Genomic DNA, 22,086 nt, shown 5'->3' with positions numbered 1-22,086 from the left:
GTCCAAAATTACAATGTGGTCGTAAAAACCAGCCATGGCACTTGTGTCTGGGTAGGTGCCAAACAGCGCGTAATGTGGCGATATTTTGTAACGGTGAGGTACTCGTATGTTCAAAGCAGCTGTGGCCCATATGAGGCAGTCCTCCCATGCGTTCTTCGGTGCGTGTAGCATGGCGGGTCGCATGATGGAATACAGTTGCTTGATGACTGTTTCGGCCTTCGATGCGTGAAGTTCAGGTACCCTGACGCGATGTTCTATCTTGAACTCAGCGTAAAGCTGGTCGGCGTTGGAGCCGTGAAAGTCGCCGCCGTCAGTGATGAGTAGTCGGATGTCGACTGAGGACGCGCGGAGGGAGATGAGGATCTCCCGCAGCTTTGGTATGGCGTCGCTCTTTTCGCGCATGGTGGCGGTCATCACGTAATTCGGCACTGGGGCCCCTTTACGCCCGCCGCGGTCATGCGGTCCAGGAGGCGGTCGTACTCGTTGAGTAGCACCGCGGGTTCCTCCTTCGTGGACATGTCATTGAAGCGCGGTTTGGGAACTTTGACGCAGTGCGTAGGCATTTCGAGTGAGCTTGTACGGAGTGCCTTCGCGCGGTGCGTGACCTGGTAACTACCGCGCAGTTTGGCGAGGCCTTTGGCGCCGAGCGTGTCGAGTCCCCTCAGGCTTGCGGCGCCTCGTGCGCGACGCGACGCAATCCTGGGGGTTGACATCTCGCGGGGAATGTGTCGTCGACAGGCTTCCGATCCTCGCCGCAGCGGGCCCCGGGGGTTGTCTCTTGACTCGGCTAGGATCACATGAGAGGATACCAGTCCCCCGTATCCTCCTCCTCAGGCTCCTTAACCTAGCCTATAACGCCAGTGCTATGGTTCACCTCATCTGGGGCGCGCTCGCGCCGCGCCGCAGGCGAGCCCCCCCGGCAGGGGCAGAATTTTTTAAAGATGCCGTAGGCGTCTATAATATACTATTTTGCAGTCGCGCAGATCGTCCGTCCGAGCAGCAACATAAAACTTCAATGAGTGGTTTAAAGCGCATCGTGCAACCTCAATCAAACGAGTGGTTTAAAGCTGCGAGCTTGCCGCCGTAGGTTCATTCGCGGCCGAGCTTAACCGAGCGGGCTCGGCCGCGCCTCCGCGCGCGAGGTCCCGAGTCGGCGTCGCCGCCCGTCCCGAGTCGGCGTCGACCTTCGCCGGCGCGCGCACCCGTCGCAGCCGCCCCCACCACCGATGGGAGAGGCAGAGGCGGAGGCGAGGTGAGCAACCTGTTGGAATCAACGCCGCAACGCCGCCATACGCATTGCCATCTCCATAGCCATCTCGAAGAATTGGGCGGCGCGGAACGACTTGAGCTTCTCGAAACGGCGGCATCCCATGGCCTTCAAGGTGTCGCCCGTGGCAATCCTCGAGCTCGCGGCGCTCGAGGAGGAGGCGGCGGCGGCGGCGGCGGAGGCCCCAGCCTTCGCGGCACTCGTCGCGGCGGTGGCCGCCGGGGGCGTCACGCGGCGCATCGCCGACAACATCGCCACCTACGACCTGTCGTCGCTGCGCGGCGGCGTGTCGTCGCTGCGCGCCGCGGTCGACGGCGCGGCGGCGGTCGCAGCGCCGCGCGCGCCTGTCGATGCGGACGCGGTGCTCGGTCGGCCGCCGCCGCGGCCCGGGCTTATGTCGCTCGCCGAGGCGTGCGGCGCGCTCCTGGGCCTGCGCGTCGCGCTCGTCGCCTGCGTCGACGGCGCGCGCGACGGGTCGGACGCGCCGACCGCGCCGGCGGGCGCCGCCGGCGGGCTCGCGCGCATCGAGGCCGCGCGCACCGCGCGCCTCCGCGCGCTCGCATCGCTCCGGCGGCTCCCGCGGGCCGCGGCCGAGGAGGTCGACTGCGCGCGGGCCTTCCTCGACGAGCGCTGGGTCGCGGCGGACCTGCGGCAGACCATGGAGGGCTGCCTCGAGGACGCGCCGCTCCCGTTCCCGAGCGCCGCGGCGCGCGCGGAGCTCGGCGCGCACGCGGCGTTCCGCGCGGCCGAGGCCGACGTCACCGCGCGCGCGGCGCTCCGCGCGTCCGGCGGGCGCCTCGAGCTCGCGTTCCTCCGCTTCCGGCGCCTCGAGCGCGACGGCGCGGCGACCGCGGCGACCGCGGCGCTCGCGGCGCTCTGCCGGCGCCACGCGGCGCTCTGCCGCGCCGTCGCGCTCTCCGACTGGGCGGCCGTGTCGCGCGTCGCGCGCGCGGCGCCCGGGACCCGGACCCGCTCGGCGCGCCGCCGCGGCCGCCCGCGCCGGGGCCGCCGCCGCCGCCGCCGCCGCCGGGCCGCGACATGGACGACGCGGACTGGTGCGACGCCTGGGGCTTCGTCGCCGACGACGCGCGGCGCAAGTGCGCGCGCGCCGAGCGGCGACTGCTCTTGCATCTTCCCGTGTGTCCTTGTCGCACATGTTGGCCATGGATTGATTATCTTCGTAGGCGGCTCTACGACGAGGTGCTCGTGCGGTCGGCGACGGTGTCGGACTTGCCCGACGACGGGCCGCTCCGGCGCCTCGAGGCCGCCGACGACGGCGGCGACGGCGCCGCGCGCGCCGCGGTCCGCGACCGCCGCGTCGTCGCGCGCTGCGTCGTCGCGCTGCGCCGCGCGGCCGCACGCGGCGCCTGGGAGGCGAGCGACGACCCGGCCGACGTCTCCGTCGCCGACGCGCTCCACGCGCTCCTCGAGGGCGCGCCGGACGCGCTCGGCGCCGCGAGCCGCGCGGTCGCGACGCTGCCCGCGGAGCTCAAGCGCGCCGAAGACGAGCTCGCGCGGCGCGCGGGCCTCCGGCGCCTCGCGGCGGATCGAGCGGCCGTCGCGCTCCGCGCGCGCGGGCCGGGCGAGGCCTACCTCCCCGGCGTCGGCGACGGCGGCGGCCGCGCCTTCGGCGCCGGCGCCCGCGCGGACCGCTGGTGGGACGTCGACGCGCTGCCGCCGCGCGAGCGCGCGGGCCTCGGCTACGACGCCGCGGGCGCCGCGGACGCGCTCGCGCTGCGGCTCGGCGACCCGGTCCTCGGCGCGCTCGCCGCGCGCGAGCGAGTCCTCGTCGCCATGCGCGCGGCGCACGGCCGCGGCGACGAGGCCCGCGGCCTGTGTGCAAATCAAATCTTCAACCCGACTTCAATGTGCACGAATTCGAATCTTCGGCTCTGCTTCGAGAACCCGACGAGAGCGATCGATTCGTCCAAAAATCAGCCGAATCGACTTCGATTTGGCCGAGATAGAGAGGTTTGAAGTTTTGCTGGACGCGTCCATTCCACTGGTTGATTTCAGGACCTGCTCCGCTACGCCTACGCCGAGTTCCGCGACGTCGCGGGCCTCGACGGCGCCGGCGCGGCCGAGGCCGCGGCCGCGGGCGCGACGCGCGCGGGCGCGGGCCAGCTCCGCGAGGCGCGCGCGTTCGCGCGCGAGCTCCGCTTCTTCGACTGCGCGCGCGCGTGGGACGCGGCGACGCGCGGCCTCCGCGGCGAGCGGAGCGCGTGGCTCCTCGGCGGCGGCGACGGCGACCCGCGAGACGGCGGCGATGGGGATCCGACCCGTCTAGATCTCCGCGCGTTGAAATCCGGCCCCCTCGTCGACGGCCTCGCGCGGCTCGCGCGGCTCCTCGAGGCCGACGGCGCCGCGGGCGCGTCCTGGGACGGCGCCGACGACGACGACGACGACGACGGTGCCGGCACCCCGCCCCTCCGGCGGCTCCAGCGGCTTCGCGTCGCCCGCCGCGTCGTCTCGGACCTCCGCGGCGCGCTCGCGGCCGTCGGCGACGAGGACGCGGCTCTCGCGGGCGCCGGCGCCGCCGCCGCGGCGGCCTACTGCGGCGCGACGAGCGCCGGCGTCGGGCGCCTCGTCGCCGCCGCGCGGTCCGCGCTCGCCGCGCTCCGCCACGAGGCCGCGCGCGTCGACGACGCGCACCGCTACAAGTTCCTGAACCGCGGCGCGGGCGCGGCGCAGTTCGCCGTCGAGCGCGAGGCGCGGCGCCTCCTGGCGCCGGCGCTGCACGCCGCCTGCGCGGCGATCTGCGGCGGGACCCCGCCCGCGGGCGCGGCGCTCGCGGACGCCGCGCGAGCGCTCCGCGGAGCGCGCTCCGCGGCGCGCGCGGCGCTCGCGGACCTGAGCCTCGGACCCTGGCGGACGCGCTACACCGAGCGGCTCCTCCTCAGTGCGCGGGCCCTCGCGGCGGCCCTCGACGGCTGCCGCGCGGCCGAGGCCGCCGTCGCGTGCCTCCGGCGCGGCTCGCGCGAGCCCGCGGTGCCCGACGACTCGGCGCCGCCGCCCGGCGCGGCCGCGCGGAGCGACGGCTACCTCGCGGCGCCCGGCGGCGCCACCGGCGCCGTCCGGGCCGGCGCGCCGGGCGCGCCGCCCGCGCCCGCGCCCGCGCGCGACGCGTTCGCGGACGACGAAGAAGGCGGCGGCGAGGCGCCCGGCGCGCTCGTCGGCGCGGCGCGCGCGGCCTGGGCCGTCCTAGCCGTTGGCCTGCGCCGAATTCAAATCTTCAATCCGACTTCAACGTGAGCTTACCGACCGTCTCGACGCAACGGCTTGTGCGATCCGTGGAGAGCTCGATGAGAGAAACGCACTCGTCCAAAAATCACCCGAATCGACTTCGATCGAACCGAGCTAGAATTTTGAAGTTTGGTGGACCCCCTGACCAGTGGTTGAATTCGCCACAGGCGCGCGCCGCGGCGGCCGACGCGCTCGCCGCCGTCCGGGCTGCGTGCTCGTGCCGCCGCGGCGTCGCCGGCGCGCCCGAGGCCGCGGCCGTGTCCGGCGCGCAGGTCGGCATGGTCGTCGGCGCCGTGAAGCGCGCGGGCGAGGCCCTCGAGGCCCTCGCGGTGGCCGCGCCCGGCGGCGCGGTCGCGAACGTCAACGGCTACGACGTCTCCAGGGTCCGCCTGCTCCTCGCGGCCGCGTCGGCGCTCCGCGCGCTCCGCGCGATGTGCGTCGCGGCGCACCTCCGGCGCGGCGCCGCGCGCGAGAACTTGGACCATGGCCGCGCGCTCGCCGCCATGGCCGAGGTCTTCGCGGGCTTCCGCGCGGGCCGCGTCGGCGCGCGTGACGGGGGCGGCGCCTGCCCCGTCGCCAACTGCGCGGCCCTTCCGGCGCGGCCCGCCGACGGCCGCCGCGTCGGCGGCGACGGCGACGTCCCGCCGGCGGCCGCGCGGCCGCCGTGGACGGCCTTCTCGCGCGACGGCGCGCGTGCCGTCGGCGGGGCGCTCGCCGTCGGCGGCGCGCGGAGTGTCCGCGTGAGCGTGCGCCTGTGCACGGCCTTCTCGCCCGACGACGCGGCGCTCGTCCCGCTCGGCGATATCCGGGCAGCGCGGCGCCGCGTCCCCCCCCTCCTCCCCCGGCCCGACGCCGCGAGCACGTGCACGCGCAGGCGAGCCGCGAGGTCCGGTTCGTCGAGCGCCACGTCGCGTTCGTCGAGACGATGCACGCGCTCCAGGCCGCGCTCCGGGCCGGCGCGCTCCGCGGCCCCGCCGCCGCGGCGATGGGCGGCGCCGCGGACCCGGGCCTCGCGGCGCTCCGCGGCCGTGGCACTCGCGCCGCGCGACGCCGCCGTCGCCGCCGCGGCCTACCTCGGCGCGTGCGTGCTCGCGCTCCGCGCGCGCGTGGCGCGCGGCGAGTGGGAGTTCTTTGAGTGCGCCGCCCGGTGCGCCGCGGGCGATGCGCTCGCCTACGCGCCGCCGGCCCATCTCGGCGGCCTCGGCATCGGCGACCTCGCGCGCGGCGACACGTCCGTGCGCGGCGTGCTCGACCGGATCTGTCGCCTACGGGAACTCGGCGGCGACGTGCTCGCGGAGGCGGCCTTCGGGGGCGACGGCTCGCGCGCCGTCGACCACACGGACGTGCTCGGCCGCGTCCTTCTCCCGAAACGTGTTTTCGAGAGCGCGCGAGAGGTCGAGGCTCTCGCTCCAGGGCCGTGTTCTTCTCGTAGGTGCTCGCACGCTACGACGAGCGGCCCCACGACCGCGACGAGGTCGAGGGCCCTGGCGACGGCCGCCTCCGCGTCGCCCGCGGTCTCGCCGAGGTCGCGCGCGAGGTCCGCCTCGCGCGCGTCGCGCTCGAGGACCGGCGCGTCCGCGCGAGCCTCGGCCGCGCGCTCGACTGCGACACGGGCCGGTGCGACGCGGCCTACTTCCACGCCGAGTCGCCGCGCGCGGACGTGGGCCCCGCGCTCCTCGCGCGCGTCGTCGCGGCCGCGGCCGCGCGGCCGACGTCCGCGTCCGCGATCGCCGGCCGCCACGGCCTCCGCGTCTCCGGCCGCGACGCGCGACTCCTCGCGCGGACCTTCCGCGGCGACGCGGCCGACGAAGACCAGCGCGAGCTGCGCCTCGACGCTGACTACGGCGGCGGCGACGCCGAGTACGCGCGCTTGCAAGGCGTCGCGCGGGCCGCCGTCGCGCTCGACGGCGAGTGGCACTGGGCGCCCCGCCGCGCGAGCCGGGACCGCGGCGCGGCGTGGCCCGGCGACTGCGCCGGCGGCGCCGGGCCGCACCACGCGCAGCTCTCACCCCTCGCCTTCGCCCTGCTCCAGCAGGCGCGGCTCCTCGTCTGCGTCCGCGCCGCGCTCTACGCGGGGCCGACGGGCGCGGCCATCCTCGACGCGCTCCACGGCCCTGACGGCGCGCGCGAGGTCGCGCGCTTCGCCGGCGGCTCCGTCCACGACCGCCTCGTCGACACGGGCGCGCTCGCAGACCGGCTCTGGGTCGACGCGCGCGCCGCGGCCGTCGAGGCCGCGGCCGCGGGGCCCGACGCGGCGGGCGCCGCCGTCGCCGTGGAGATTCGCGCGGACGCGCCCGGCGCGACGCAGCTCGCGCGCGACTCGGCGCTCGCGCCGACGCTTGCGTCGCTCGGCCGGCTTCGGCGCCGCCACCCCGCGGCCGCGCTCGAGCTCGCCTACGCGGCCCTGAGCCTCCACTTCATCCAGTTCTGCGCCGCGGCGCGGGGCGCGCTCGCCGCCATGCGCCTGGCGGGGCCCGTCGGGTCGCCCGGTGCGCGCGCGCTAGACGCCGGCGCCGCGGACCGCGTCCTCGCGGAGGCCTGGGACGGCGCCGCGGGCCTCGGCCTCCGAACGCTTCCCTGCGCGGCGCACGTCGCGGCGACGCTCCGGGCCTGCGCCGACGCGCGGCGGCGCCTCGCGCGCCGCGAGTGGCGCGCGGGCGCCGCAGCCGCGGCGGGGCTCGCCGCCGCCGCCGCCGAGCTCCTCGCGGCGCCCTGGCGCATGCAGGAGTACGAGCACGCTTACGTCGAGCTCGTCGCGGACGACGCCGCGAGGCTCAGCGCCGAGTTCGAGCACCATCGAGTCCTCGCGGGACTCCGCGCGAGCTGCGCGGCCGCGGCCTTCTCGTCGGGCGCGGGCGGCGCGCACGACGCCGCCGAAGACTTCGCCGCGCCGTGCCTCGTCGAGGACCCCGTCGCGGCGGACTTTGAGTACCTCTGGGATTCGCAGGACCCGGGCGTCGCCGCGTGGCGCGCGCGCGGCGGCCCCGGCGTCCCGCGCGGCGCGCCCTGGCCCGCCGTGCCCTTCCTCGAGCCCGGCGGCGCGTCGCCCTGGGCGCTGGACGCGGACGCGCCGTCGATCGTCGAGGACCGCGCGTGGCGGCGCCAGCTCGTCGCGCTGCGCGGCGCACTCGCCGCCGCGCGAGCGCAGCGTCACCGGCTCCCGCGGGACGCGCGCGCCGCGTACGCGACGGCCGCCGCGTGCCTCGCGCTCCACTGCGCGCTTCGCCTCCGAGACTGGCGCGCGGTCAAGGCGGCCCTCGCGCTGCGCCTCCGCGACGGGGGCCTCGACCACGGCCTCCTCGGGCCCCAGACGCGGCTCGCGCGGTCCCTCGCGGACCGCCACGACGCGGCGGAGCTCCTCGCGGCCGCGCTCGCGGACGGCCGGCCGGAGACGCGGCCGCCCGCCGACGCCGCGGACCTCGGCGCGGCCCTCGACCTCGGCCGCGGCGACGGCGCCCGCGCGCGCGCGCTCTGGCGCGAGACGACGCTCGTCTGCGCGCGCGTGGACGTCGTGCGCCTCGGCGCCGCGCTCCGCGTCGCGCGCCGCGCGCGGCCCGCGGCGCGCGGGCCCCGCGAGGCGGCCCTCGTCGCGGCCGCCGAGCTCGCGCTCGCCTGGCGCACGATTCTCGCGCGCCTCGACGGCCCGGCCGCGGCGGCCGCGCCGCCGCTGCCACGCGTCGGCCGCGTGCTCGCGGCCGTGTCGCACTTTGAGGCCGCGGCGCTCTACACGCACTGCCTCGTCGAGCACGGCGAGGTCCGGGCCGCCGTCGCCTACGACGCGGCCGTCCGCACCGTCGTCGCCAAGAGCCGGGCACCTTGGCGTTCACGGAATTTCGGACCAGGAGCGCGCGGGCGTCAGAGTGAGGCGCGGTCGAGCGCAAGTCGCCCGAGCTCGACGCCGCGATCGCGGACCTTCGCGGGTTCCCGCCCGCAAGAGTCGGATACCGTGGCAGCCGAGGTGCCGTGTGACGAGCCCGAACTGCGCCGCCTCGCCAGCATCGCGCGCCTCGGGCGGCGCCTCGCAGCCGCACGCGGTCGCGCGTCGGCGCAGCGCCGGCTCCTCGACGAGGCGCGGCGGCACAAGGTCACGGACTTCCTCGCGCACCTCCACCTCGCGACCAAGTACCACGCGCTTCGGGAGGTTGCGGACTCCTTTGGCCTCGCGCGCTTCGCCGCACACCACGTCGCCGTCGTCCGCGGCGCCGGCGATGACGTCGCCCGTCGCGACCAGGGCAGGACAAGAGAGCGAAATTCCCAACTTCAAAGGCTCCTTTCTCGGCCGGTTTCCACTTTTTTCGGCTGATTTTTGGACGAGCGATCATCTCTCGGAACGGTCTCGAAGCGTGAATGCTTTTTCCGGAACGCGCGCGCGCGGAACACTCACGTTGAAGCGACGTTGAATCACCCTTGTCCTGCCCAGGTCGCGACGCGCTCGAGCGCCTCCGGGACGCGCTCCAGGACCCCGGCGCCGCGTCGCACGTCGCCGACGAGCGCCACAACGACTTCTCCCGCGTCGACCTCGCGGGCCTCGACGACGCGCTCCACCAAGCGAGGGCCGTCGAGCGCAAGTCGCCCGAGCTCGACGCCGCGATCGCGAGCGCTATGGCCGTCCGCGACAAGCGCGCCGAGCTCAAGCGGCGCTTCGCCAAAAGCTGAGGGGAATGTGGGTGAGCGTGCAGCAAGCTGGTCCCCGGGTCAATTGAGGCGCCATCGTATAGACCGTGTCCACAAAATAGAACATTACAAGCTTTCCCTCCCCCTTCAAACAGGGAGGCGCGAGGGGTCTACTAGTACTACTAAGGAACTGCATGCTGAAAACACAACTCACGCCACTCCGGACCCCGGGGAGGCGGCCACGAAAATCCATTAGGATGCTGTTTCCAGGCGGACTACGGTGATTTATCGTGTTGTGACCGTTGTGAGTGTTATCTTGCAGCTGCGTTTTTTCACGGAGAGCCCCAAGCGCCCGCGGGCGCCTTAGAGAGAGAGAGCTCTGAGAGAGTGGTGCATAATGTTAAATAGGGGCTCTGCACTAGAAGGTCCCCGGGCGCGCGCGACTAGGCGCCGGCCGACGATTTCGCCAGCCGCTCCTTCCGGTCCTTCGTCGCCTTGGGCGTGAACAATTCGCACTCGAGGTCGTAGACGCGCGGGAAGGGCGACTTGCCCGGCTCGAAGCCCGCGGTCACAACGTTCGCCGCGCGCGCGAGCGCCTTGGGCGTCGGGTACCACGCGTCGTCCGACTTCTTCGGCAGGAGCCGCTGGTCCGCGAGGAGCGCGGCCGCGACCTCGCAGCACTTGAAGCACTCCAGCAGCTTGCGCGGCGCGTATCTGTGGAAGTTTATTTGGGGCAGGAGGCACTCGCACTCGCGCGGCTCCTGCTCCGGGGGGTCCGGGAGCCGACACGTGAGCTCGGCGACCCTCACCTTGGCATAGCGCTCGTTGGCGCGGGCGCAGTTGGCCTCGAGGCGGGCCTCGGCCGTCGCGTAGCGCGGGACGAAGTCGGGCTGCTGGTTCGGGAAGCGCAGCGCGTGGTCGAGCTGCTCCTGCTCCGAGAGCGCGGCCCACCACGCGTCGCGGCCGTCGCGCGCGCCCTGCATGTGGTCCAGCTGCTCCTGCTCCGAGAGCGCGTCCCACCACAGGCGCATGAAGCCGCCGGGCTGCCACGCCTCGACCATGCGCTGGGAGCGCACGTCGTGGACCTGCGAGCGCGCATCGTCGTCTCGGCGCAGCGCGCGGTGACGATGCGATTGGCGTTTTCTCGCATCCTCAACATTCGATGATGCCGTGAGTGGAAAAAAAGGGCACTTTTTTCATGCTGGCAGAGACCAAAAAAAGAGAAAAAAAGAGGAAAAAAAAAGAAAAAAACCGGCGCCGAAGGCGCCGGAACGGCGCCGGAGGCGCCGAAGAGGCGCCGAAGGCGCCGGAGGCGTAAAAGAAAGAAGGTGGGGACCTTGCTGCGTCCCTCGAACTCCGTGAGAGTAGTACCGAAGCACCATCATCATGAGTGGTCCTGTGCTGAGAAGATGCCCAAAATTGGCCTGTTTGGCCAAAAAAAGTAGCTGGCCTGCGACCAGCAAGCCCAGGAGGAGCCGCGAGGCTCCAGGGGCGTAGGTAGGAGAAACACAACGGGGCTGGCAGAAAGCCAGCTGGGCCAAGCTGCCGCTCAAACGAGCCATATTGGCATGAATTTAGGTGAAAATACAGCCGTTTTGGGACCCTGGGCGTGCCAAAAGGCTCTCTCTGCATCTGCCCAGCAACCCGCGGCGACGTTCGTAACTGGCGATGGACGCGCGACCGACAGAGGCCCCGAGCGAGGCGCGGACGGGGCCGCATCAGGGCCGCGGTGGCCGTCCGCTGGTTCTCGGTCGCGACGATCTCGGCGAGCGTCGCGCGGCGCGCGGTCGTCCAAAACCGTGAGGGTCGCCCTCGACGAGCTCCATGATGCCGATGCGTCCGACGGAACACAGCGATGGTGATCGGTCGATGCAAAATTGCGCGCGGACGGCCGAGCGGCGCGTCCTCGCGCGACGGCGGAGCGAGTTCGCGGCGCGCCGCAGCCGGATTCCCAGCGATTTCCAACAATTTGTTGTTGGAGCGCGTCGAACAACATACGGTGGGCGTGTCTGGGCCGCCGGTACGGTCCACGGCGTCGGCGGGCGCCGCCCTGGCCCTCGGCGCCACGGTGTCGCGCTACGGCGGAGCGAGTTCGCGGCGCGCCGCGGCCGGATTCCCAGCGATTTCCAACGATCTTTCGGCGGAGCGCGTCGATCAGCATACGGTGGGCGTGTGTGGGGCGCGGGTACGGTCCACGGCGTCGGCGGGCGCCGCTCTGGCCCCGGCGCCACGGCGTCGCGCTCGGTCCGAAACCGTTGCGGCTCGCGCCGCCGGCACCGAATTGGTGCGCGCCGCGGGTCAGCGGCGTCCATGTGAACCCCTAGGACACGGTGTGACCGCCGGTGGGCCTCCAGGGGGCGCACACATCGCAAGACTTGGCCTGTCGGAGCCTCATCCTCAAACGCCGACACTGTCGGCGTTTCAGCTCCACCCCCGGCCAGCACGAAATAGGTGCCGTGTCCAAAAAAAGCGAGATGGTGCGCTGCGCCGCGCGGCTTTAATAATATCAGGGTCGATGCGGTCGAAGCAGCGCGTGAAGAACGTGATGCCCGAGCCTTCGAGGAGCTGCACGCCGCACGCGCGCGCGATGTTCGTCGCGCAGTCGTCCAGCGCGACGTGCTCCAAGCGCTCGGTCTCGAAACCAGACTTGTCGAGCTCCTCGGCCGTGATCTTGGCGGCCTCGAGTTTGCTCGGGCCGCGGTGCCACTTGTCTGGGTGCATGATCATCCCTATCACCTTGACGGTAGAGAGAGTCGACCAGAAACAATCGCAGAGCTTGCGCGACTCCGCGCCGACGCCGACGACGCGCGCCGGCGCGCCTCGCGCGCAGGCGTGCAGCTCGAACATGGCCATGATCATCAAATAGTATTGCTTGAGGAGACCCCCGGCTTTCGCCTTGGCGTCCCCTCCCGAAGCGCGTCGGATGATCTCGACGAACTCGGCGTCCGGGCCGTGCTCAGTCACCTTCGTGATGAGCGGGATGCGGTCCATGACGAGCAGCTTAGCGGCGATCGTGCTCGCGTCCGCCTGCTTTATCATTTCAAATTTCTCGAAGGCTGTCCACTGGCCTTGGCGGAGCCATATCACGCAGCCGTTCTTCGGGTTCGTGACTCCGTTGCCCGGGTGGTTCGTGGGCACGTCAAAGTTCATGAGGAGGAAGACGCAGATCTCGCTCACGATCTCCTCCGCCGTCGCGGCCGGGAACGACCGGAGCTCGAAGACGCCGAGCTTCCGCGTGAGCTCGTCCGTGATGCTGCGCTGGTTGTTGACGAGGTTCACGAAGAACGCGCGGCGCTCGTCGCCCGACGACGGCGCGCCCTCCGTGAGGCCCGCGAAGGCCGACTGCAGGTCGGCGATGAAGACGTCGTCGACGTTCACGCGCTCGAAGGTCTTCTCCTTCTTCGTCTTCTTCTCCGCGGACGACGACGCGGCGCCGTTCGTGACGTCGTCGAAGGCCTTGCGCTTCGCCTTCTTCTTCTTCGTCTTCTTCGCCGCCGCCTTAGGCGGCATATTAGTAGAGCGTGACTTAGTTCTCCTCTACTTCGTCGACGTCACGCGCGCGCGGGGCTGATGAACCCCGCCCCTCCTTTCTTGTGCTTCAGGCCGGCCCGCTTCCCTCTCCGAGTCTTGAAGTAGGTTTTTTGTTGCTGGAGGATGGCGTCGATGGGGGCGGGGGACGCGGCGCCCTACACGCGGGACCGGCGCGGGTCGTGCTCGTGCTCGCGGCTCCGAGCGAACGGACGAGCCCCGAGCGAACGGACGCGCGCGCCGCGCGCGGACGACGGGGAGGTGGCGGACCGGCGGGCAGACGGCGCGCGAGCGACGGCGTGCGCGAGCGACGCGCGCGAGCGACCCGTCGTCTCTCGAGGGCCCACCCTCCGGGGCCACGAGAGGACCGCGCGCGGACCGACGCCTGGCCCGAAGGTTGTGGCGACGGCCGCGCTGCGAATTCCAGCTCGGGCCCTCCGGGTGGGGGCTGCGCGCCCTCGCGCGGGACTCTCGAGGGGGGGAGGGGCGGGAGGGGCGGCGCACCTTCGGCGCGAAGACACTCTGGTCGCCGCGCGCCGTTACCGCCGGCGGTCGGCGGCGCTTCGCGGGCGGCGGCGAGGGCGCCGACGCGGGCACCGACGCGACGAGCGCGCGGACGAAGGAAGGACGCGACGCCGCCGGCGTCGGCGTCGGCGCGAGCGCCTGGGCGAGGAGGTCGAGCGGCGTAGCGCGGGTGCGAGTGCTCGAGGCCTCGACTGAGTTTCAGCGCTGCCAAAAGCCAACGTCGCCTCGAACGCTGATTGGCCAAGCTCAAACGCCAAGGCTGCCCGCGCCGGCTGGGTCCAAAGCGGGGCCACCGCCGCACGGCGACGCGCCGCAGCCCGAATCCATTGGGGCGAAAAAACGGCACTTTTTTCATGCTGGCAGAGACCAAAAAAGAGAAAAAAAGAGGGAAAAAAAAGAAAAAAACCGGCGCCGGAGGCGCCGAAGAGGCGCCGAAGGCGCCGAAGGCGTAAAAGAAAGGTGGGGACCTTGCTACGTCCCTCGAACTCCGTGAGAGTAGTACCGAAGCACCATCATCATGAGTGGTCCTGTGCTGAGAAGATGCACAAAATTGGCCTGTTTGGCCCAAAAAAGTAGCTGGCCTGCGACCAGCAAGCCCAGGAGGAGCCGCGAGGCTCCAGGGGCGTAGTTAGGAGAAACACAACGGGGCTGGCAGAAAGCCAGCTGGGCCAAGCTGCCGCTCAAACGAGCCATATTGGCATGAATTTAGGTGGAAATACAGCCGTTTTGGGACCCTGGGCGTGCCAAAAGGCTCTCTCTGCATCTGCCCAGCCTCCCGCGGCGACGTTCGTAACTGGGGATGGACGCGCGACCGGCAGAGGCCCCGAGCGAGGCGCGGACGGGGCCACATCAGGGCCGCGGTGGCCGTCCGCTGGTTCTCGGTCGCGACGATCTCGGCGAGCGTCGCGCGGCGCGCGGTCGTCCAAAACCGTGAGGGTCGCCCTCGACGAGCTCCATGATGCCGATGCGTCCGACGGAACACAGCGATGGTGATCGGTGGATGCAAAATTGCGCGCGGACGGCCGAGCGGCGCGTCCTCGCGCGACGGCGGAGCGAGTTCGCGGCGCGCCGCAGCCGGATTCCCAGCGATTTCCAACAATGTGTTGTTGGAGCGCGTCGAACGACATACGGTGGGCGTGTCTGGGCCGCCGGTACGGTCCACGGCGTCGGCGGGCGCCGCCCTGGCCCTCGGCGCCACGGTGTCGCGCTACGGCGGAGCGAGTTCGCGGCGCGCCGCGGCCGGATTCCCAGCGATTTCCAAGATCTTTCGGCGGAGCGCGTCGATTAACATACGGTGGGCGTGTGTGGGGCGCGGGTACGGTCCACGGCGTCGGCGGGCGCCGCTCTGGCCCCGGCGCCACGGCGTCGCGCTCGGTCCGAAACCGTTGCGGCTCGCGCCGCCGGCACCGAATTGCAGCGCGCCGCGGGTCAGCGGCGTCCATATGAACCCCTAGGACACGGTGTGACCGCCGGTGGGCCTCCAGGGGGCGCACACCTCGCAAGACTTGGCCTGTCGGAGCCTCATCATGAAACTCCGACAGTGTCGGAGTTTCAGCTCCACCCCCGGCCAGCACGAAATAGGTGCCGTGTCCAAAAAACCGGCGCCGGAGGCGCCGAAGAGGCGCCGAAGGCGCCGAAGGCGTAAAAGAAAGGTGGGGACCTTGCTACGTCCCTCGAACTCCGTGAGAGTAGTACCGAAGCACCATCATCATGAGTGGTCCTGTGCTGAGAAGATGCACAAAATTGGCCTGTTTGGCCCAAAAAAGTAGCTGGCCTGCGGCCAGCAAGCCCAGGAGGAGCCGCGAGGCTCCAGAAGCGTAGTTAGGAGAAACACAATGGGGCTGGCAGAAAGCCAGCTGGGCTACGCTGCGGCTCAAACGAGCCATATTGGCCTGAATTTAGGTGAAAATACAGCCGTTTTGGGACCCTGGGCGCGCCCAAAGGCTCCCTCTGCAGCTGCCCAGCAACCCGCGGCGACGTTCGTAACTGGCGATGGACGCGCGACCGACAGAGGCCCCGAGCGAGGCGCGGACGCGGCCGCATCAGGGCCGCGGTGGCCGTCCGCTCGTTCTCGGCCGCGACGATCTCGGCGAGTGTCGCGCGGCGCGCGGTCGTCCAAAACCGTGAGGGTCGCCCTCGATGAGCTCCACGATGCCGATGCGTCCGGCGGAACACAGCGATGGTGATCGGTCGATGCAAAATTGCGCGCGGACGGCCGAGCGGCGCGTCCTAGCGCCGGGTCTATGCGTCGAAAGCATGGACCGATCGTCGCATCGGCAATTTCCGGGTCCGAGGCCCGATGATTTGCTGGAGTCCGTCTAAGTAACAGCTACCGAAATGCTTGGTGGTCGTCGGTCCGGGCCCGAGGCCCGATGATTTGCTGTAGTCCGTCTAAGTAACAGCTACCGAAATGTTTGAGGATGAGTTGCCGTATTCCGCATAAGTAACAGCTACCGAATTGAACTCTAGTCCCGCTTCAGCGATCCGTGCCCTTGCGCCAGATCGCGCGCACGTCGTCGGTGCGAAAGCGCTGCGTGCAGTCGCACGCGGCGAGAGGCGTCCGCGCGCCGTGCTGGTATGCGAAGATGCCCGCCTGGGCGATCATGGCGCCGTTGTCGATGCAGTAGCGCTGGTCCATCTTGCAGCACGCGCCGCCGCGGCCGCGGGCCATGTCGGCCATCATGGCCTGGAGGCGCGCGTTGCAGCCGACGCCGCCGACGAGGAGCACGTCCTTGCGGCCACAGTGCGCCATCGCGCGCTCCGTGACCTCGACGAGCATCGCGAAGATTGTCTCCTGGAGCGAGAAGCAGAGGTCCTCGGCCGTCGCCGCGCCCGGCGAGGGGCGCCGCCGCGCGCGCGCCTCGGCGTGCGTTAGGAGGCCGCTGAACGACACGTCCATGCCCTTGACGCCGTAGGGCAGCGGGACGAGCGCGCGGCCGCGCGCCGCGGCGCGCTCGACGTTGAGGCCCGGCGATGGATCGTTGCTCAGGCCAACGGCGCGCGCGAACCGGTCGAGGCAGTTGCCGACGGCGATGTCGACGGTCTCGCCGAAGATGCGGTAGCGGTCGCCGCTGTACGCGAGGACCTGCGTGTTGCCGCCGCTCACGTAGAGCACGACGGGGTCGCTCGCGGCTGTGGCGACGCGGCCCATCTCGATGTGCGCGACGCAGTGGTTCACGGGCACGAGCGGCACGCGCCAGAGCCGCGCCTGGGCGGGGGCCGACGTCGCCGGGCCGGCGTCGACGCGCGCGCGCGCGCGCTCGGCGCCTCGTCGGGCGCCCGCCGGGCGGCGCCCGCCCGTCCGGACAGCGGCCGACGCGACCGACGCGACCAAGCTCGCGCGATCCAAGGCGTCGCCGGGCGACTTGCGGCCCGCCGGCCGTGTCGCGCGCCGGAGCCGCGCCGCGACCCGCGCCGCGACCTGGGCGGCGCGCGCGTGGGACGCGCCCGCGTTCCCGGGCCGCCCGTTTCGACCGCTTTCGCGCGACGCGGCGCGCGCTCGGACGAGCGATCGCGACGAGGCGGGCCCTCGACGCGTCGACGCGTTCTCCGGCGCGCGGCGCGCCCGCGTCGACGCGACGTCGACGACGCGCCATTTCGCGTCGGCGCCGGCCGGTACCGCGCACGACGCGAGCGGTCCGCCCATGCCCGGCCTGCGAGCGCGCGCGCGTCCCGCGCCGGTGCCGGAGCGCGGCCGCAGCCGCGCCGTCGCGCCGGGAGCCCGGCGGGCGACGTCGTCTCGGCTGGCGCGGCGGCGCGCGGCAGCGCGCAGCGGCGCCCCCGGCCGGCTTCCCACACGGCGCCCGACCCGCGCGTGTAGCACACGCAATCCACGTCCTCGCCGCGAACGCCCGCGTCCGCGAGGCACCTCGCAATGAGCGGCGCGACGCGGCGCTGGTGGTGCCGCGCCGTCTCCCGCCTGCGCACGCGCGTCGGTCGCAAGTCCGCGGGCTCCGGACGAGGCGACGGAGGCGCCGACGCGCCTCCGTCGCCCGTCGAAAGCGGTGCCTCTAGGCTCGAGCCGAGGCTCCGGAGCCTCGGAGGCGCCCGCGGAGGCACCCGTGCGCCGACACCGTCTCCCGCGGGCGGAAGCCGCTCCCCGGCGGCGTCACGTACGTCTCGCGCGGATTGGAGAGGATCGCATACTCGCCTGCGAGCGGCGCGCGCTCGTGCGGGCGGTGCGCGCTCGCGCGGGCGGCGCGCGCGCGGGTCTCGTTGCGCGCGAAGACGTCGCGCCGCCGCGCGCCGCTGCGACCGTCGTAGCGAACGATGCCAACGCCTACCTTGTTCGCCGAGCCCTCAATCCCGAGGGCTACGACGGTCTCGTCCGCCCTCAGGGGGGGCAGGTTGTCGACAAGGAACATCGACCCGGACGAGGCCCGCGACGTCGAGGCCCGCGACGTCAAGCCCAATTCGGTAGCTGTTACCCGACGGACCGCAGTGAACTATCGACGACGGACTGTTAAGCCCAATTCGGTAGCTCTTACGCGACGGACCGCAGTGAACTATCGACGACGGACTGTTAAGCCCAATTCGGTAGCTGTTACCCGACGGACCGCAGTGAACTATCGACGACGGACTGTCTTAGGTCCCGGCGGACTGTCGCCCACGTATCTTGTTGGTGCATTTACGGAGTGCACTGCAACATCAAGAATTTGTTCAAGCAGGCCGTCGGAACGCCGTAGGGGAGGCGCATCACAGGCCCGAGCATCGCAAGTTTAGAAAGAAGCGCACGCCCTCACGCGGCGTCGGCCTGGAGGAGCCCGAGGACGTCGCCGCGGCGGTGGGCCTGGATGGGCATCTTCGCGCGGATCTTGGCGATCTTGTCGAGGTCGATGTCGACGGTGACGAGCGCGGGCGACGCGTCGGGCCCGCAGTCGCCGACGACCTCGCCCCAGGGGTCGACGGCCAGCGCGTGGCCTGCGACGGCGAACGACCTCGCGCGGCGCCGTACGAGACGAGGTCCGCGGACGCGGGCCGCGCGCCGTAGGACGCGCGCTTCTCGTTGTGCGTCCCGCTCTGCGCCGCGGCGAGGACGTAGGCCTGGCTCTCGACGGCGCGCGCGCGGAGCAGCAGGTGCCAGTGCGCGGCGCCCGTCGGCCGCGTGAACGCGCTCGGCGCGAGGATCGCGTGGCAGCCGCTCGACCGCGCGAGCGCGACGTAGAGCTCCGGGAAGCGCAGGTCGTAGCAGGTCGTGAGGCCGAAGGTGAAGCCCAGCTCGTCGCTCGCGTCGACGACGACGCACGCCGCGGCGCCCGGCGCCGTCGACCGCGACTCCATCAACACTGGCCCGTCGGGCACGTCGACGTCGAAGAGGTGGATCTTGCGGTACTCGGCGCGCGTCGCGCCGGCGGCGTCGAGCACGACGTGCGTGTTGAAGACGCGGCCGCCGGGCGCGCCGGCCTCGTGGAAGCCCCCGAGACTCAGCCAGAGGCCGTGCTCGCGCGCGAGCGCGCGGTACGCTCCGAGCCGCGGGCCGTCGAGCGGCTCCGCCTGGGCGACGGTCTCGGCGGCCGCCGCGCCGATGAAGGAGAAGGCCTCGGGCAGGCAGAGCAGGCAGGCGCCGGCGCTCTTGGCTTGCCGGCACAGCTGCGACGCCGCCGCGAGGTTCGACGCGTGGTCGGACGTCGCCGTGAGCTGGCCGACGCCGACGCGCCGCAGCACGCGCGACAGTTGCGCGCTCATTGGTTGCGGCGCGCGGCTGCAGCGGTGCAGCTCTGCGATGCTGATGCGCGCGGCGGAGGCGCAGGCCTGGGCCGACTCGGAGACCTTGGCCGATTGTTCAAAGTTGTGCACATCACCTGTAAGGTGAAGTGCAACCACCTGGTCCAGGAGGAGTCTCCACTGGACTCTCCCTTAAAAAAGCACAATCTTAGTAGTCGCTCGAGTGGAGCCACTCGTCGCCGTCGTCGCCGGCGCCGTGGCGGAGGCGGTGGTGCGAGCCGACCTGGGCGAGGCGCTTCGGCCCGAGGTTGCCGAGCTCGGGCTCGGCCTCGGCCTCGTGGACGGCGACGTGGACCGACTCCACGCGGAAGAAGAGCGGCACGGACACGACGAAGGCCTTGGTCTTGCGCGCGTTGGACGAGACCTCGACGTCGACCGTGCCGACGAACTCGCCGCCCTGCGTCGGCGACGGCTCGATGAGGAGCTCGACGTGGCGCGTGAGGCCCGGCACGAACGGGTTCGGGTCGAAGATCGCGCGGACCGCGGCGCCCGCGTCGCCCGTCTTGCGCAGGTCCGTGACGACGAGCGTCTCCGCGCTCCGGTTGAGCACGCAGATGCGCACGCCGTAGCGCTGGCCCCGCTCGAGCGTGCCGCCGTCGACGCCGAGCGCGTCGAGCGGCACCCAGTGCTGCGCCGCGCGGAGACTGCAGTAGGGCTCGAGGAAGTTGGCCATGTCCTTGTCGAAGGACGCGAGGAGCACCTGGGACGCGACGCTCAGGAAGTTGACCTTGTTCACCGTCGTGAAGTCGTCCATCTTCGGCGCCTTGGCGAGGAGGCTCAGCTGCGCGACGAGAAGACGATCGCGGCGCGCGACGCCTTCCGCGCGCGCTTCGCGATCTCCTCCTTCTTCTCCTCGAGGGCCTTGCGGCCGTAGCCCATCTCGAGCTCGCCGGCGCTCCGGAAGTTGACGTGGCGCTGCGTCTCGCGGCCCTGCGTGCGGATGTGGTGCCGGATCTTCTCGACGTGCTCCAAATCGAGGAACCGGATGAGGTGCTGCACCGCGAGCTGGGGCTGGCCGATGGCCTTGGTCGCGTAGGCGACGAGGGCGATGCGCACCAAAATCATGAGGAACTCCTCCAAATCCAGACCCGCGTCCCGGAGGCTCTGGTCGCCGTCGCCCGCGTTGCCGGCCGACCGGTTGCACTTGGCCGTCGCGACCTTCCAGAGGTACTGGAGCGTGGACTTGGACGCGAGGCGCGGCACGATCTTGAAGTCGCGGCAGAAGCAGATGAGCTCGAAGAAGCTCACGCGCTCGTTGCAGTTCTTGATCTCCTCGTACGTGAGGCCGCGGCCCATCTGGAAGCCGGGGCTCTGCAGCTTGCTGTAGAACTCGAAGATGAGGCTCAGCGACCCGCCCTGCTCCTTGGGCGGCGGCGGCGCCCGCGTCTGCGACCCGGGCACCATGCCGTCCCGCAGGTTGTACTCGCAGCCCACGACGACCTTGGGGTCCGCACGCGCCTGGATGACGCCGGACACGACCTCGTCGCCGAGGCGCCGGAACTTGCGCTTGAGCTTCCCGAAGGCGACGCGCGCCTCGGACTCGCTCGCGGGGCGCGCGAGCACGCGCTGCATGATCTCCGACAGCTCGTAGTCCGACGACATGCCACCGCCCGGGCTGCCGAGAGCCATCTCGCGTCGTAAGCCGTTGCGCTTATTACATGTTTACTTTACTTGTTTACCTCAGTCACTTGCAGCTCATTAATACTTCCATCGTTTGTGTCCGCTGCGGGCTGCCCCCGAGCGCGTCTCGCCATGCCCATCGAAGACCGAGATACGCGCTCGACGCCGGCCTCGGCCCCCGAGGAGCTCACGAGCGAGGCGCGTCGCGACGGCGGCGCGCGCGCGCTAAAAAGAGAGACGCGCGCCCCCGCTCGCAGCTGCTCGCGGCGATCACGGCCAAGGAGTACGAGCGGGCGTCGTCCCTCGTCGAGCGAGGTGCGTCCCCGTGCTCGCGCGGCGCGCGCGCGCCGACGCCCGCCGCCCGCAGTGCTGACCTACGAGCCGGCGAACGAGCTCATGCTCGAGTACCGCCAGGTGCTCCAGCGGGCGATGAAGCAGCAGGAGGACGACGACGAGGATGACGAGGACGACGACGACGACGATGAGGACGACGACGACGACGACGACTCGGAGTCGGACGACGAGGCGGAGAACGAGCACAAAAACGGCGACGCGTCTCCGAGGAAGAAACCGCTCGCCGAGGCGAACCACCCCGGTGCGCGCGCGCGGCCGCCGCCGCTCCGCGAAACCGCGCGTCCCCGGCGCAGTCGTCACGCAGGAGGAGATGGAGGCCGACATGCTCAAGTTCGGCATCCGCGGGACCAAGGAGGCGCGCGCGCCGCGTCGCTCGAGGGGGGCCGCTCGCCGGAGACGCGCGCGCGCGCGCCGCAGGAGCTCATCGAGAACCTGCGGTGGATCAAGAACAACAAGCCCGACACCGTGGGCTCGAGCCACCGCCGCGAGTCCGTGCTGCCCTTCGACGACTTCGAGTACCCGGAGCTCTCGAAGCACGCGCGCGGCGAGAGCAAGGACGCGTCCTACGACGAGGAGAAGGAGGAGGGCAAGGCCGAGGCCAAATAGGTCGGACGTGTAAGGAGGCCCACGCGTGTGCTTTATGACGGAGGCGCGCGCCGCGGCCTAGGACATCGGCGGCGGGCCGACGGACGAGACGTCGAGGTTGCCTGCGGGACCGCCGCGTCGCGGAACGACAAAAACGTCGCGGGGACGACAAACACTGCGCGAAAGACGCGGGAGGCGCGCTGCCGATGAGCGGGAAGAACAGGAACAAGCACAGGGAGCCGAAGAGGAAGGGGAACGCGATGTAGAGGCCGATGTCGAAGCCGTCGGCGCCGGACGAGCCCGGGATCAGCCCGCCGAGCGTCGCGGCCTTTTGCTCCGCCTCCGTCGCCTCCCAGGACATCATCTTGTCTTTCAACGCCGCGCTGACCTCCTCGTCCGACGGCTCCGCACCGGCGGCCGGCGCCGCCTCCGTCGTGGCGGCCTCGGCGACAGCCTCGTCGCCTTCCGCTCGTCGCAGGGACGGCGCCCGCACGCGCGCGGGCGGCGCGAAGGCGCGCGTCGCGGAGATCGCGGCGAGGAAGAGGACGGCGCCGCGCATGGCGTCGAGAGATCGCGCGACTTGCTCTGACTGAGGAGCCGTGCTGAGCAAGCCGAGGCCGCGGCGA

General features: G+C 71.6%; 4 protein-coding genes across 4 annotated transcripts; 1 reads left to right on the top strand and 3 right to left on the bottom strand.

The window, feature by feature from the left end:
• Positions 1 to 1,370: 1,370 nt before the first annotated feature.
• On the top strand, positions 1,371 to 9,237 carry AURANDRAFT_72781 (hypothetical protein; the record flags this gene model as incomplete). Its single annotated transcript, XM_009043882.1, has 6 exons — positions 1,371 to 2,200; positions 2,452 to 3,049; positions 3,284 to 4,465; positions 4,678 to 5,298; positions 5,943 to 8,331; positions 8,931 to 9,237. The coding sequence occupies 6 exons, from the start codon at positions 1,371 to 1,373 to the stop codon at positions 9,164 to 9,166; spliced, it is 5,856 nt and encodes a 1,951-aa protein (XP_009042130.1).
• Positions 9,238 to 15,622: 6,385 nt separating this feature from the next.
• Positions 15,623 to 17,541, bottom strand: AURANDRAFT_55636 (hypothetical protein; the record flags this gene model as incomplete). Its single annotated transcript, XM_009043877.1, has 4 exons — positions 15,623 to 16,436; positions 16,976 to 17,089; positions 17,251 to 17,327; positions 17,433 to 17,541. 4 exons carry the CDS (start codon positions 17,539 to 17,541, stop codon positions 15,654 to 15,656), a joined length of 1,083 nt encoding a protein of 360 aa, XP_009042125.1.
• A 374-nt stretch (positions 17,542 to 17,915) lies between these two features.
• NIT1;2 (hypothetical protein) lies at positions 17,916 to 18,862 on the bottom strand (the record flags this gene model as incomplete). The annotated part of the gene is made up of 2 exons (XM_009043876.1): positions 17,916 to 18,114; positions 18,150 to 18,862. 2 exons carry the CDS (start codon positions 18,860 to 18,862, stop codon positions 17,916 to 17,918), a joined length of 912 nt encoding a protein of 303 aa, XP_009042124.1.
• Positions 18,863 to 21,538: 2,676 nt separating this feature from the next.
• On the bottom strand, positions 21,539 to 22,019 carry AURANDRAFT_68233 (hypothetical protein; the record flags this gene model as incomplete). The annotated part of the gene is made up of 2 exons (XM_009043875.1): positions 21,539 to 21,582; positions 21,635 to 22,019. The coding sequence occupies 2 exons, from the start codon at positions 22,017 to 22,019 to the stop codon at positions 21,539 to 21,541; spliced, it is 429 nt and encodes a 142-aa protein (XP_009042123.1).
• Between the last annotated feature and the right edge of the window lie 67 nt (positions 22,020 to 22,086).

Source organism: Aureococcus anophagefferens, assembly GCF_000186865.1.
Source record: "Aureococcus anophagefferens unplaced genomic scaffold AURANscaffold_76, whole genome shotgun sequence".
Taxonomy (NCBI): Eukaryota; class Pelagophyceae; order Pelagomonadales; family Pelagomonadaceae; genus Aureococcus; species Aureococcus anophagefferens.
This window is presented reverse-complemented; position numbering and strand designations above follow the sequence as displayed.